The following is a 16,367-nucleotide window of genomic DNA, read 5'->3' as shown; positions in this document are numbered from 1 at the left end:
TCCTCAACGACGACCACCTAGCATCTCAGGCCAATTGATTCGCTCCCACTCAAGCCCGAACCCAACCATGTCACTCCATCACTGCCATACCCCAAAGGACCAACTTTAAGGTCAACAATATTCACTTTCCATAAGATAACTAATCAAAGCATATTAATGTCTCTCTGCATAAACTTATTTTAATGAAAAGTCCAATAAAACTTAAAATTATACATAAATGATTTTCTCCAACTACTAAAATAAGGTGGATGACACAAGATCGAGTTCCAACTAAAATATCACCATATTGATTACTTACTAAATGTGCAAACTACTGCAGTAAATTATAATATTGTGATGTTTCCAGGCATTCAAGATTTTGTGGTGCTCATGCCGAATAACTAATTCACTTAAAAGGCACAAAGTGCAAACTAGGTCGACTAGCATGGTACACAGGTTCATCCAATGACGTCAGCCTGCAAACCCTGTGATCTAAAGGAACTACAAAATGCAGAATAAGCAAACCTGAAAGAACATATGTCACGAACCTGAAAAAGAATCAGCACTCTCAATCCTTGATTTTGTATCATTTGGAGAATCTTGTCAAGTACTAGTAGCTTGCCACTTGCATTTACCCCAATATCTAAATATTCAGTCACTGGAAGACCTCTGGTAAGTGAGCTTTGCAAAGATTCATCAACGAGGTAAGGATGGTCACAGCACTGCCATAAAAATAATAATTGAGATAACAAAAAGATAATATTAGCTTCCTATTTATTCACTACCAACATTACACTACATGATCCCAATAACCAAATAGTATCTGGCTGCCAACCTTTCTGGTTGATATAAGAATGTTACCAAGGGCTCCAACTAGATCAATTTTTGAACATGAACAAAGAGGTATGGCATTTGAAATCAGAGTAGCACAATATTGTTCCAGCTGCACATTAGAAAGCTGAACAGGAACCCAGTACTCCAAAAACTTAGAGGAATCCGGTTTACGGTCATAAGCAAGATTTTGTGACAATCTCTCTTTCAATAAAGCAAGTGTGCCAACAACACCAACAGAATCAGACTTCATAATGCATCCCAAATTCCCATCAGTCCCTAGATCAAGGAACAAGAGCAGGTTGAGGTATTCAGCAATATTGTCCTGAAAGTTCCAACAGTTCATTAGACATTATTAGAGTTTCGGAAAAATCATATCAGCATGAAGGATTGATACTTCTACATACCTTCAAATGACCACTTAAAAGAAGCAGCCTGAAGGAAGATGAAAGACGCTTAAGCAGTTCCAAATGCTTAAACACTCTAGAACTTTGGCACTCATCAACAAGGAGAGCTTCCCAGGCAATGCATTCTAGTGTTTCAAAATCCTGAATATTAACCAGGATCGCATTAAAAAACTGGATTTATGTATTGTACAAATAATATGCGAAGATTTATATAGCAAAGTAGAAAACATGCAACCACCTCCCTGAATTGCGGGAAGCATGCAATAGAGCATTAAGCTGACATGTTATAACTCAACAGCTAAGTAGAAAACAAACAAACAAAGATACCTCAAGTATAGCATCAGGGTGTGACAAGAGCACTTGAAACATTATGCAACCACCTCCCTGATAAAATTCAAGAGATTGAATCATCTTCCGGACATCCTTGCTCCCATTATAGACAACAAGATTGATAGAAGGTGCCAAGCGATTAAACTCAGTCTCCCATAAGGAAAGAGAAGTACAAGGTGTGACAATGAGAAAAGGCCGACAAGCATAAGATAGCAAGGAAAATATGAATAAAATGGACTTCGTAACCCGCTCCTACAAAATAGAATCAATCAAGTTAGGCACAAAAAATGTACATACCTAAAGCAGACAGATTGTTGACTCTTACATTTACTTGAGCAGTAACTGTAAATCTAATAAACTAAAATATCACAAACAATCATAAGACTATAAACCACAAAGAGGTAAATGAAACAATGCTTCATGGTATATAGAGGAACTTGATCTCCAAAGGCATCGATATTTAACAAACAGACAAGAGACAATTGACAATAAATACAGAAACGAAGCTATTGATTTAAGTAAAATATCTTTCTTATGGTGCAGATGCATGATCTTAACCATTGCAGAAATAATGTTTAAAGAAAAGAATAACTAAAATCTAGGAAATCAGATTTGTATATAAGAACAGAACGAAAATTGCATAAGTGAATATTAACCACTAGAGGTTGTCTAATGAGGGTTAAAAGAAAAAGATACCCTTTCTATTTATGGTCCACGACTAAAAAAATGGACGATAAGAGTAGAAGAACCAAAGCAAGCAAGTAATTCGAAGTTCAGACAGAAATAATCAGCCAAGATCTACACTCCTAGTAAAGTTCTGTGAAGCTAGCTCAAGAGTGAGAAGCTAACAAGTTAGACTATATCACGAGAGCTAAACATATTAGATTCAAAGATGGTAAACAAACTCATGGATCTTAGCCACCATAAAGATTAATTTAGCCACTCAAACAAATTTGACCTTACCTCAGAACCACGCTAAGATCAATAAAGTTAAATACAAATAGATCCATGAGGAGTGTGTTGTCATTCAAGCTTATAATGGAACACTGTGTCAATCAAGTATCTTAGTCTTTGAAACTGAAACTGGTCCACAATGAATTTAAACATAAAAAAACAAAATTTTGCCAAGATCACTTACAAGATCATATGATCTTATGTGAATTCAATAATGCAACAATGCCTCAGTCAGTGAAACTAATATAAACTGATAATCATGAAAGTCAACCACGACAAAGACACCAAAGAAGCAAATATCAGTAGGCAATAAATAATTATATAAACTACTAAAACTAGTTTCTTTGATGATCATAATGTCTGCTGATGTTCTTAAATTGGGTGTAGCAGTCCTGGGTTTTAGCTGTTGCATCACATTCTTCCCAGAAGCAGATATCTCTATGCATCATGTAAATTTGGCCAAGTATCACTCAGAGGAATTTCTGAATACTGAACAGAACTATATCTTAATTACTTTTTCTCAAAATTAACCTTGTATCGCATAAACATGTACATAGAATCAAGGATTTTAATTTCGAATAATACCACCTGGTACATAGAATCAAGGATTTTAATTTTGAATAATACGTACCGGGCGGTACATACCGGTCCGCCGGCAGATTGGTACGTAGACCGCCCGCTATCGGGCGGTACCATTGATTGGGGCAGTTTCCGCCCCATTACCACCCTAAATCGGTCGGTGACGATCGATTTCGACCATCGCCGCCCGCTATCGGGTGGTATTAGTTGAGGGAGAAGAAAGAAGAGGGAGAACCTAGAGATCCGACGCCGCTCTCCCTCGTCTGAGGCGATGAGGCCTCGATGACATCGCGGGGAGAAGAAACCGAACATCGTCGAGGCGGCGTTTCTTCTCCCACGTAAGCAGAAGAAACAAGGCAACGTCGCCTCGTCGCCCTTTTTTGCACGGAAAGAAGAAAACCTTCATCCCACGTGGGCAAAAACCTGAGGCGACGTCGCCTTTCTTTTTACTTATATATATATATATATATAAAAGTAAAAAATAATGGCAATGTCGCCTCGTTTTTCTGCCTGCGTGGGGTCTTCTCCCTGCACAAAAAAGTGCAACGAGGTAGTCGCCCTTTTTTTTTACTTTATATATATATATACCGAGTGGTACATCGAAATGTACCGCTCAGTATATTCGTATCGTACCATACCGAGCTGAGCTCAATACTCCAGTATGGTACGAAATTACGAACATTGCATAGAATGAACTATTGAAGTACAGACACAAGTATGTGGAATGGATATGAAGCAAAAAAAAATAATGTTCTATAGGCCATGTGAGTATATAGAATAGGCAAATATGGCTCTTCTACACCAAGCATGCCTCGAAAAATTTACAATATTGGAAAATTCTAAATGGTGAGAATAACATACTGTACCTGACCATCAATTAAAACAGTACTTTGATTCCTGTGCCAAAACTCACGAAGCCTGTTGATAGCATATAAATGATCATTATCAAGTCCAGGTGGACACCCATCAGGAAACCTCGTCAATTTATTATAAGGATTTGTCTTGAACTCCAGAGCCTAGGAATAACAAATTTTAGTTATAGAAACCACATAAATTGTGTTGCATTCACAAAACCCTAACAAGCAATTTGCACTGAAATGAAACAGACAAAGCAAAACTGATGACTTAGCATGTAAGGCAGACAAAAGGAATGGAATAGCATGATACCACAAAATCAAGGACAACTAGACAAATGTGGAAAAAAAGAAGTCATAATCAAGAAAACTTAAAAAAAATACACACACACATATATATATATATATAGGACATGCAGACTTTTGTCACAGCAAGGGAAGGTACCCAGTACGGGGGTCGGTTGGAATTGAGCAAATTACCAAGTTGTGATGATAGAGCACAAACATGCCAAATTGTCCCTTCACACTTCTTATGTCAGTGCCTCCTCTGGGACACCTCAAGTCTTATCTTGGTATTGCTAAAGCTAGATTTGATAAATTCAAACATAGTCCTATATTTAGTATAAACCCCTTAATTTCTAGTGTTAGTCTTGAAAACCAAGTTCAAAAATAATCCCAAGTAAATTTCCCATCAATTAATCATCTCATTAGAAACAACAAGCAAGGGTATCAGAATAAGCATAGAACAAACATTTTGCGGAAAATTCTATATACTAAAACAGGTCAGTTCATTTCTGTTACTTAATTTTGTGTTACTTGTAAGTTTGTTTTTTCCCAACTAATTTTGGAGCCCACCATATCTAGCAATCTCATTGAGAATGATCCACCGGATTGTTATTTGGCAGAGCTATGTGTTAAAGTATATCATATTTCAGAAGTAATTTATCTTGTTAATGTCTTTCGGTCATGAGCATATTTAACTGTTATAATTATCTAATTAACTTTCAGTAGGAAGCTTCCTGTGGTTGAGGTTAAAACACCCAGGAAGGGCAACTCCAAACATGTCAAAAGGTAGTGAAGTTTAGTCCTTTTATTTTTCAAAAGACCTCCTTAATTTTGATGTCATTAATTTCTATAAGGACTAGAGAAAATGCTGTTAAGAAATAAATTTACTCCATATCATAGAATACCTTTTCAGCTTTGGAAGAATCAAATGCTGTCTTTGCCTCAATACGTGCTTCATAATCTTTCATAAGTGTCATAGCCTCGGGTGTGCATAGAACTGGTGAAGTCTCAAGCTCCCATGTAGCATCCTCATAACCAAGACCTTTCCATTTCACAAACCACTCATGGTAGCATTTTGGAAAGCTATTAGCAAGCCCATTAAAAAGGTCATCAGTCAGCTTTTGAGGCATCAGCAATCTTTTTAGCAATAGCCGATGAGGCTCGGCCCACTCCTGCTTCCATTTTATAGCCTAATAAGCATTGAGTTAAATCAAGAATGATACCAGCAAACATATTCACCTTACATTGAACAAGGTAAGAAAAAATAAATTGTAAGTAACCAACCCTCTCTTTGTAATATTTCCTTTTGAATTTAGACAAAAGTGTAGGAGCTTCCTGAAGCATCTGGGTTTCTGAAATCCATTGATTATGGATATGAGCAAGACCTTTATACTTGACAAAGTAATGCTTGCCATTCTGCAATTCTAGACCATGAGCACCCATGAAAAAGATGAGTTTCATAATTAGCAACCTAGAAAAAGACAAGGATACCAAGCTCAATTAGCATAAAGATTGTTGATCATCTCACCTTCTTTAAAGTTCCAAATGGAATCTATTCCTTCAGATATGGAGTGTACACCAATCTCTATTTTCTTTTTTATGCAAAAAATGCATAGCCAAGCACCAGGATAATTTTGCAGGGGTGGATCAAGACAAGAAAGATGATAGCTTCTGTTGCAACCTTTCCCATCACAAGACCTAAGATTACAGAGAAATTTTACCAAAATTAAATGAGGAAAACTAAGTAGCCATCACACTTGTCGACGGCTACAGAGGAAAATTTTAACATCAAAATATTTCTTATCAGACATCTTGAGCATGCATATGCGCACACACACTTTAAACTAATCATTGCCAATATAAAGGTTAATAAAGGCCATATTTTAATTAGCTATTTGTAAGCTAGAAAGCATCAATTTGCACCATAATCAAATTTTAATAGAAAATCCTGGTAACTTACAGTTCTGTTTCTGGGTGTTTGCAGACAACACATGCATTGGCACCACCATCTGTCTTAATTTCAAACAAGGACTTTCTCAAATGAGTTGAATTATCATGTTCTTTTGAAATATCCATGAAATTACAGTCCACTGGTCTGGCCCCAATCTAATGTAACAATATAAAGAGAAAATTAGACAATAAGCATGAAGCTGATAGCCTAATAGAACATATTATCAAGTATAACTATCAAAAATAAACAGAGAACCAAAAAGAACCTAAATAGAGAATAAAAAAAATACCTCCCGACTTTCCATGAGCATGTTTAGACTTACTGTACAGGCTGAAGCTACAAAACAATTTGACCTATTAAAAAAAAATTAGGAGACTTAGAGATGCATATGATGCATCCGCTTTCACGAAAAACATTTATCAAAGTTATATATTAATTGAAAATTCATGATATTTGTAGAAAAAACAAAGCATAGGTATGAATACTTCTCTGCTCCAGCCAGTCCACTTTCAGCTTCTGACAAAGAGTTTCCTTTACATTTATCTTCTTGCAAACAAATAGCAGCATTGCCATGTTTATCTGGAGCAACTTTATGATGAGCTTCCTAGAGAAAGAAGTGAACTTTATAAGAAACAACTGGCCATTGATAGACAACATGTGATGCGGTGATTTAATAAACTTTCATAATATGAATATATGATTTTGGGTTCAATACATATATAAAATAAGTCATAATATCAGCAGAGACACATGCCAGGCATCCCCTTCTGTATGCTACAGGATTGAGTCATCAATACAAACCACAGGAGTACCAAATCCAAACATTACTCGCACAGAGAATACTGGTAAATATGAGAAAACCTCAACAAAAAATGTGAATGAATAAAATATGGAGTTAGAAGAACAATAGTGAGACGAATAAGAGAGACAATGGAAGAAATATAAAAGAATTAAGAAGAAAAAAGCAGGGCTAATGTGACCACTAGAAGAGACCTTTTACGTATCAAAATCCACATTACAACCTCAAAAAGCGACTACCAGTTTTTTCATAGACTGCAAGTTGATAGCTAAAACCTTGAGATCAGAAGATAATCAATCAAATCAAGATATGTTAAAGCAGATTCTATTCTCTGAGTAGGATGCTAATTCGGAGCCAATTAAGGTCCTACATTAAGTCCATCGAGCGAGGAGATTCCAAGACTGAACCCTACCGAACTCCACCCAGCCTTGCAAAACTATGTTGAGGGTGTTCCCAACAAAGACCCTCTGATGTTTAACTTAGCCTTTGATTCGATGAGTTTGGCTAATGTCGAATCTATGAGTGTAATATACTAGGAGAGAGAGAACCCTCATGAAAATGTACCTGAGGGGCTTTTTATAGTGAAGTTTTAGGACCAATGTGTTTGAGTCCAAAGTTCAATGCCAGAAACGGTTACGTGTTTCCTCTAGCACAGATGTGATCGCATAGCATAGAATCCAAAAAACGTGGGGCAACGGTTCGCTGAGTCAGCTTCTTGCATAGCTAACTCCACAAGATTGAATGGTTGCTACGTCATCCAAATGACGATGAGGTGTGACACGTGGATAAGGTGTCAGACACATGTCCAGGAGGCATCGACCATGTGGCGGTGAGGTGTTGACGGCCTTCCACGTGTCATTATATCCATATTAAGATCATATCAAATAAAAACATGTTATCATACTATATTAAATCCTAAAACTACAAATATGCATATTAATCTTTTTATTTAAGATCATTTTTATCAAAAACTATCTCAACCAAACTCTCCAAAATCAAAGTACACTTAATAACTCATTCAACCAAGAACCCTAAATTATGAATAATGTTACTTAACTAATGTAAAATCTAATCAATTGTATTAGACTTTGAAAAGAACTAAATAAGAACAAAAATCATAACAAAAGAACTACTAGATCCCAATGGCTCAATCCTACAAATATAACTAACCTCAACCTAAAGTGCAGCCCAAATGGACTCTTCCTCTTAATTTCATGTCCTTGTAGCTATTTGTTATTAGGGTGTCTTGAATCCTATATTTGATCTTCAAGATTCAACAGAAAAATCCAAGTTGTAATCCTCAAACAACATGATGGTTTAAGAGGCTTTTCTCATTAGCACAAAACTCTAGTCAAGGTTTTCCTTTCACTAGAACATCACAGGCTGACACATGCCAACACGATACAGTGTGGTTATCATGGAACAGCACAACCAGCAGATTAAACCACAGGTCCCTATGTCGTTCATCACAAACCAAGTACAAAGTAACATACTGCATATTCACTTCAAATCAGTACTTCTTGGTTCAGGCAAAGGTCAATCTAGCCCTTTTTGGTCAGTCCAAGGTTACCGTCCGATAACCTTAGTGAATTAGGCTTACCACAAAATTATGACCCGTTACCAAGCCTATACAGGACTGTAACCCCACCCAGTGGTTACCCAAGCCAAGAGACCCATTAGGGTCTCTTTAAATGCTTTAAAGAGGCATGCTTCGCCTTCTTTCTCACTCCAGTTTCATTCAGATCTCTCATGCCTCCTGCAAATGTCTGCCAAAATCACTCAAGTCATCAAGAGGACGCCTAATTTCACAAGTTTGAAGTTGAAGAAACGGTCCAGAAAGCATCGTGGCTGAAAGAAAAGGCACAACGGGAGGAATTTGACAAGAGTGCTATAGAGCCCCAACCTAATATTCATGCAAGGATCACAGCAATGATGTCAACACTAACACCAATCTGATAGTCGAGGGTTTTCCATCATTGGTGCATCACTGTATGCACAAGGAGATGACGGAAAGACATGAGCCAACCAATTCACAGGATGAGAATGGCAGTGAAAACAACAGTGGATCATTGGTGCAAGGATCACAGCAATGATGTCAACACTAACACCAATCTGATAGTCGAGAGTTGTCCATCATTGGTGCATCACTGTATGCACGAGGAGATGACGGAAAGACATGAGCCAACCAATTCACAGGATGAGCATGGCAGTGAAAACAACAGTGGACTGACTCAATTTAATTGATCTTCCACATTGAGGCAGACCATTACTCCCAGTACATAGGGGTTGGGCAGGAGTGGTAACATGAGAGAATCAAGTGTCCCTCCTCAATTGGACAAGATAGGCAGTATGAGGCAGTCCAGTTTTATGGATGTGAACTGATACGAGCAACAACTTCCTCCGTAAAAACAATATCGGGTTTTAAGCAGTCAATCTTTTAGGGGTTCTAGTATGACACAACAGGGTGAGATATTCAACCATTATGGCAAATGGAAATGGTTATCCACTTGGTGCAATTGATAAGCCACAAGTCCAGTTGGATGATAGGACACCACTCTCACAGTCTATGTTTGGTGAGGCCCGCAGAGATAGTAGAGACGTAAACAGCAATAAGTCCACCAATGTTGCAGGCCAGGGCCAGTCTCATGTTTCTGCTACTGAAACCCAGACAGGTGAGGCATAGATCGAAGAGCAATATTTCAATCATGCTACTTAGGATACTGATCAATGAACATGTAAATCCACAAGGCTTATTTATTGCTACAAAGATAAGGAAAGGAGAAGGAAAATGATTATGAGAAAATGAGGCAGAGCCTATATATTGTCTTAGACCAATACGAGTTTATTGTATCAGTCTTCCTACATCCCAGGATCTCATGGCCAACAGATTTATGGTGATAGTCATTTTTCCATGACTCAGATGCATCTTATGGTACACACCAACAGTACAGTGACAAAAGCCATAGCTCTGGTGCAGTGTATCCTATAGGATAGTAGTTGCGATGGCCCTAGACTTGACTCGAACCCAAGAAAAATCCAATCTGAATTTTAATATTGATCATTGTTGCATCATGAATGCAGGATATAATCAACTACAAATTCTCATCAAACTGAATCCTTTGACTAACTTTAAATGGAAAATTTTAAAGCAAGCATTATTCAGATGTCAGCATATGTTATACATGATAATTGATATGTTATGCTCTTCTTGCTTACTACAGGAACTATCTCTCTGCTTCTAAAAGCAGCAGATCCTACTTCAATAGAGCATTACAAGTTTACAACAAAACTATATCAGCGGTAAGCTGCTATAATAAGAACACAGGGTGTACAAATTTCTATTCATCACACAAATATGTCTCCCCAGATGACCTGGGAGATACTTCTTAATGTGGCACACAGAATTATCAATAGTTAAACACTATGAAAAATCATCATTACAAAACAAAACAACAAATGCAGTCTACTGTCTCATCTATGGCAGCTTATATGGTTCTAGATTTTCAGCCCCCAGTAGAGGGAGACAGCAGGCATAGCTGTCCAATCAATGGAATAGATTATCATGTTGTTTGACCATCACAGAGACAAAACTGGAGCTATCAGTCCAAACATATTCAACAGGATTGAATAACCTGGGTTGTGCTGGTAGGAGGAACCTGATTCCAAATAGACCGACCAGCTTGCTATTAACTTAAGCAAAGATAACTGATTTGTTTCTTAGTAATAAACCTTTTTTCTGCCAAAGAAAGCAACTGCCTTTGACCTTACCATATGAAGCCACTTCTTGCCACCAAAGTGGACTAGGAAGAAGCCAGATGCCACATGAGAGCACACAATGGAGATATGTGTTTTTATCTTTTACACCACCCACCCTCGCCCCCAACCAACAACAATATATAAATAAAAACACCCTCTCCTTGCTGTTTTTTTCAGTTCCAACGGCACACTCCATCGGTGTCTTGTCAGGCATAGCATGGCACAGCATGCCAGTACATGCCTTTCTGGCAACTTGATGCATCGACTGACCGTGGTTTAAAATACTGGTTACTCTGATATATACCAACAAATTTACTAGGCCAACCAAGCACCAGTCTCAGGACATAAAGCACCGTATTACTTGGTATATCATTCATTTCCATTTCCATTTCCTTTTCTTTTCTAAAGGATATCAGGTGCTACAATCTAGAGTACCGCTCAGTATCTTGATACAGTGTCAATCCAACAGATTGTCAAAACAGGTCCCAGATTGGTGATTAAAACCATGCACAGGAATTGCCAAATTTAGAACAATGGTCAACTGTATGCAGCAGATAACTTTATAATGGACCATGTTGCCATAATCAACTAGGAACCAAATTACTCTGTCACACCTTATTGGCGAGTATCTTAGCCAAAAATGTGAAACCAGAACCCAATTGCAACAGTAAATTGAATTTCATCAAAAAACCACATTGAAGACCAAAGAATTGTAAGCAAGACAGTAATGACAGATGTCAAACCTCAGAGGGAAAAAAATCATTATTTATAACAATAAATATATATATATATATTAAATTAAAGGACAACATAAACACAAACAAAGAAATAGAGCAAAATGGATCAAGCCTCAGACAATTCGAGGGATAAATCATGGATCAAACCAAATATATCTTTTAAATCAAAGGACAACATAAACACAAACAAAGAAATCGAGCAGAATGGATCAAACCTCAGACAATTCGAGGGATAAATCATGGCTTCTGGCAATATATGAACATTGCTCCTTAACTTGCATATCCTGAACCCTGCACAAAGTTTGCAATAAATTTTTCAACAAAATATACAATAACTGATATTGATATAATCAAAATACATAAAACTAAAAAGGAATCTTAGAAAGCGATTCCTTCTTTCTAGATTTTGACAAATAATGTCATCAGAACTCATAATTAACAAAATTAAACATCCATTTTCAAAGACATCAAAGAAAATTCTGAAGAACACAAAAAGGGGTATCAAGAACCAAGGCTCATACTATGCTCCTAGAGCTTGTACAGCTGGTTATCTGGCGATGCAGGAATGGACAAGAATATAAGTTGCACATGTCACGCATGGGGATGATAGGCAAGTTTCTTACTGCAACACCAGTAGGCCCAGGACAAAATAGCTGAAAGGAAGAAGAATGTACTGATTATTATGTCAGCGTGCAACATTCAGCTGATGTCTCAGACTGTCAGTCATGAAACTACTAATTTGTTGGTGATGTCCATAGCAGTGCTACAAATGGCAGCATGTATCTCACACATGAAGTATTAGATAGTACAGAGACCTATTTTGTCCTAGTGCATTGTCAGACATAAGTGTCTGCTTGGTGTACCAAGCCACTGCAAGGCATTTTCAATAAGCCACACATGGGCCTTGCCACATGCAAACACAAGCCAACCAACTATGTCATGTTCAGATTAAAACGAAAAGAAAAGCTTTAAAAAGTTGTTATGGACCACCAAGATCTAGTTAGTAATTAAGAATCAACCATATTGTTGAGGTTGTTAAAAGATTTAGTAGCTGAATCATTGCACCAGCCACATATTTATCATACAGAACTGTGTATGAAGATTCAGCAATCACAAGCATTTGGATATTTGACCACCCAAAAAATAATATTTCTGCAGTGCAACTACGAGTTTCTAGCTCAAAACCAAATTCAGTTGTATTTAGCTGGATCAAATATTACACAGGAAATGATAATTTTATTTTTCTAAATTGTCAGTGCCATACCAGACCTAACAAAAAGGATGACTCTTTAACTCTGTAAACTAAATTAGAACAAGTTAGCTATATTCCAGAAACTGCAAAAGCAGTATCAATATTGTTTTGCAGTATCAGTATTGTGACTGGCAAGGGACGCCACAAGAGAGATCAACGAGATCAGTCAGATTGGAACAATAAGATAAAAATCAACTTTCAAAATAATTCAAAAACCAATAAAAGGAAAAATAAATAAATATATGGTACCAACATACTTCATAAGATCTCTTATTAAAGTACAATAAATTGAAATGTAAAAAATAAAATGTAAGAATCATAATAAAAATAATAGAGAAAATTTTGTTAACATATATGAAGTATGAAGACTACCAAAATATCATATTTCAAGATTTAAAACAAAATATAAAAACAAAAAGAGTTTTAGAAGATAAGTAGCAGCTAAAATGAGACGAAGAATTGTACGTATAGCTAAATACAGAACTTATTATAGTTTTTTTAACTAGTAAGCTACTAATTATGGAATGGACAGAAAAGATATTTTCCAAATTGATAAAGCTAAAGAAAGAAAAGGAGACAAAATTTAAGTTTCATTAGGTGTACAAAGAATGAAGCTTAAATATATTATCAAGCATACAAATACTATAGGATAAAGAAAAAGATAATTTCACAAATTATTGAATAGAAATTAATAAAAAGATTGGCTTTAGAGATATACAATACTAGCGAGTTAAAAAATCATAGATTACGTCTTAAAATTTGATAGAAGTGAATGAAAGAAAAATAATAGGTAATCATGTGAAGTTTGGTCTAACAAAGGAATGTCGTTTCACGTACCAAACCCATATCGTTCCCGGGTCGGACCGATATCTACTAGTCGATACCGATGTACAACCACATGGTACACCAGTACATATAACGGTATTCCAAAGACAAAGAAGGAGAAGAAGAAGGCACAATAGAGGAAGAGGAGGAACAAGATGAGGAAGGAAGAGGAGAAAGAAGAGGTGGAAGGAAGAGTAAGAAGAAGAGGATAAAGAAGAGTAAGCGATGGAAGAAGAGGAAGGAACATAAAGCGATGAAAGAAGAGAAGGAAGAGGAAGCACGGAAGAAAAGTTGGAAAGAAGAGGAAGCGACGGAAGAAGAGGAGGAAGGAAGAGGAAGCGATAGAAGATCAAAAAGAACAGGAAGCGACAAAAGAAGAGGAAGGAAGAGGAAGTGACGGAAGAAGAGGAGGATGGAAGAAGAAGCAACGAAAGAAGAGAAGGAAGAGGAAGCGATAGAAGAGGATGTGATAGAAGATGAGGAAGGAAGAAGAAGCGACAGAAGATGAGGAGGAATAAGAAGCGACGAAAGATGAGGAGGAAGGAAAAGGAAGCAATGGACGAAGAGGAGGAAGGACAAGAAGCGATGGAAGAGGAGGAGGGAAGAGGAAGTGATGGAAGAAGAAAGAGGAAGCGATGGAAGAAGCAAACGTGGTGGAAGAGGAAAAAGGAGAGGACACGGTGGAAAAAGAGGAAAGATGAAGAGAAGAGGAGAGCGAACAGCGACACGTGGCAGCATGAGACGAAAGGCCTCATGTTTGGACAAAGAGAGCATGCAAGCACAAGCCCTAAAGTGTGTTTATTGTTTTTTTCTTTCTAGATGGCTTAGACCATTTCATTCGAAACAAGGGCGATCCACGTACTGGTTCATGCCCGATGAATACGCACTGCCTGCATATAACTGGTCCAAATGAAATGTCAAACACGGAGTATAATCACTATTAAAAGATCATATTTCAAGATTTGACAAAATTATAAAAACAAGAAGAGTTTTAAAAGATATGCAATAGCTAAAAAGAGGCAAAAAAATTTATAAGCATTGCAAAATACAAATTATCAGTTTTCCTAGTAATCTAGTAACTAAGTATTGGTAAAAAATATTTTTTTTTTAAATTACTAAAACTAAAGAAAAAAAGAGCAAATATTTAAGTTACATTAGGAGTAAGATAAGAAGTATTATCAATAATATAAGTATCATGGAATTATAAAAAAATATATTTACACAAATTGTTGAATACACTTAAGGAATGTTGTTTCACTCAGATCGATATGAGATGGGTGATAGATATCGGTCTGAGTGTCAACTAGTATGCGGACCACCCTAGTCTGATCTGCCATATAAAAGGGCAACCCTGATCACTTCCACTTCTCAAGCACGCCACCTTTTCTTCTCAGGCAATCGTGATCGATGCCTCAGCTTCACACCATAACTTCTCACAATGACCGATGCCTCTGATTCTCACCGTGACTTTTCACCACAAGTTCTTGCTAATCATAAGTGCCCTGCAAGCCAATCACGTAAGTGATGACAGGTGTGACATGACACACTCTTTTTTCTTATTATTATTTGATATTTTATCACTTCATATTGATTGTTGTATGAATATATATATTGTGATATTCATGGATCTGTGCAGTGAGAATCGGATCATGATGAGATCACGATAATGAGACTGATTCGCCTTTAAACATAAACCCTAAATAATCCCGGTCATAGGTTACTCGAGAGGGACATCGAGATAACTGGACAGATTGGTGTACTATATACCCGTCCATATGATGGAGACAATTGACCTCATAGCTGTTCGTGTGGGGACACTAGGGATACAGTGCAGGTGCTCATTGGAGAATGAGTTCACTGATTGATCCGCTCACGGAATGTTAGATGGTTAATAATGTCTTATTATCAAACAACGATTTCGTAGTCCCAATGGTGTATTTGGTCCTTAGACTTAAGACACCAAGAATGTCCTGTACGAGTACTCCACTCTTTGATACTGGACTTATAGGCTTGAAAATTCCAAATCTAGCATAGCCGATCATCGAGAGTGGTAGCCAACCTTATGAGGGCTATTGAGTGTCAATAGAAGATCATCCGCTCTCGGTGTCATGAGAGAAATATCTCATGTATTCTCGCTCAGACAAATCCCTAACCAGGGTCATTCGGATTGAGAGAGAGAGTTCTCCGGGAGAATTCGATTAGTGCGAGACTCGAATAGAAACCATATGGGCACTATGCCCGGTATACGATCTTTAGAGTATTAGATGGATGAGGGACTATAGATACACGGTAATTGAGGACAAACAAGTCCAATGGATTTGATTCCCCTGTATCGTCTGAAGACTGCAGCGCAGTGGCCTAATACATCCGCGGTCGATGAGTCGAGTGAATTATTATGGAGATAATAATTCACTGAGCCAGAAAGAGTTCTGACAGGTATGACTCACGGACAGCTCGATATTGGGCCTAGAGGGTGGTCACACACATATGGTAGGTGTTGCAACGAGTAGAGGTTCGGATATGAGATATCCGTTGGAACCCATATTTTATTGGATATCCAATAAGCCCCTGAATTATTAGATCCTATAGATGAGATCCAATAAGAGCCAATGAGAGATTATTGGGTAGAGACCTACTAATCTAAGTAGCATGGGTAGTTGGATGGAGATCCAGTACCCAATATAGCAGGATCCATTAAGGTAAGTTGATAAGAAGCCTCTATAAATAGGAGGGAACTAATGCACCATGGGCTAGGTTCTTTTTAGCTACCACCTCCTATTCTTCTTTCTCCCTCTCCTCCTCATACTGCAGCCCCTATTTGGGGCGTG

General features: G+C 37.4%; 1 protein-coding gene across 8 annotated transcripts in view; it reads right to left on the bottom strand.

Annotated features, from left to right (window-relative positions):
* LOC103972914 (uncharacterized) overlaps positions 1 to 16,367 on the bottom strand; it is an 81,161-nt gene that overhangs the window by 50,638 nt on the left and 14,156 nt on the right. For 6 of the 8 annotated variants that reach the window (XR_010513482.1, XM_065183364.1, XM_065183363.1 and 3 more), the window contains exons 4-15: positions 11,678 to 11,753; positions 6,656 to 6,774; positions 6,460 to 6,523; positions 6,180 to 6,325; positions 5,748 to 5,917; positions 5,504 to 5,643; positions 5,125 to 5,409; positions 3,947 to 4,096; positions 1,545 to 1,799; positions 1,218 to 1,358; positions 815 to 1,135; positions 528 to 701 (exon numbers count right to left, since the gene is read on the bottom strand). Coding sequence is in view for 7 of the 8 variants with exons in the window: in XM_065183364.1 (XP_065039436.1) it covers positions 528 to 701; positions 815 to 1,135; positions 1,218 to 1,358; positions 1,545 to 1,799; positions 3,947 to 4,096; positions 5,125 to 5,409; positions 5,504 to 5,643; positions 5,748 to 5,917; positions 6,180 to 6,325; positions 6,460 to 6,523; positions 6,656 to 6,774; positions 11,678 to 11,753 (2,041 nt within the window). In the remaining variant the exon portion in view is untranslated. Of the gene's footprint in view, positions 1 to 527; positions 702 to 814; positions 1,136 to 1,217; positions 1,359 to 1,544; positions 1,800 to 3,946; positions 4,097 to 5,124; positions 5,410 to 5,503; positions 5,644 to 5,747; positions 5,918 to 6,179; positions 6,326 to 6,459; positions 6,524 to 6,655; positions 6,775 to 11,677; positions 11,754 to 11,983; positions 12,096 to 16,367 lie in introns of those variants that run through there. The other 2 variants (XM_065183369.1, XM_065183367.1) reach the window with 2 other exon arrangements.

This window comes from Musa acuminata, chromosome BXJ1-5 (genome assembly GCF_036884655.1).
Source record: "Musa acuminata AAA Group cultivar baxijiao chromosome BXJ1-5, Cavendish_Baxijiao_AAA, whole genome shotgun sequence".
NCBI lineage: Eukaryota > Viridiplantae > Streptophyta > Magnoliopsida > Zingiberales > Musaceae > Musa > Musa acuminata.
This window is presented reverse-complemented; position numbering and strand designations above follow the sequence as displayed.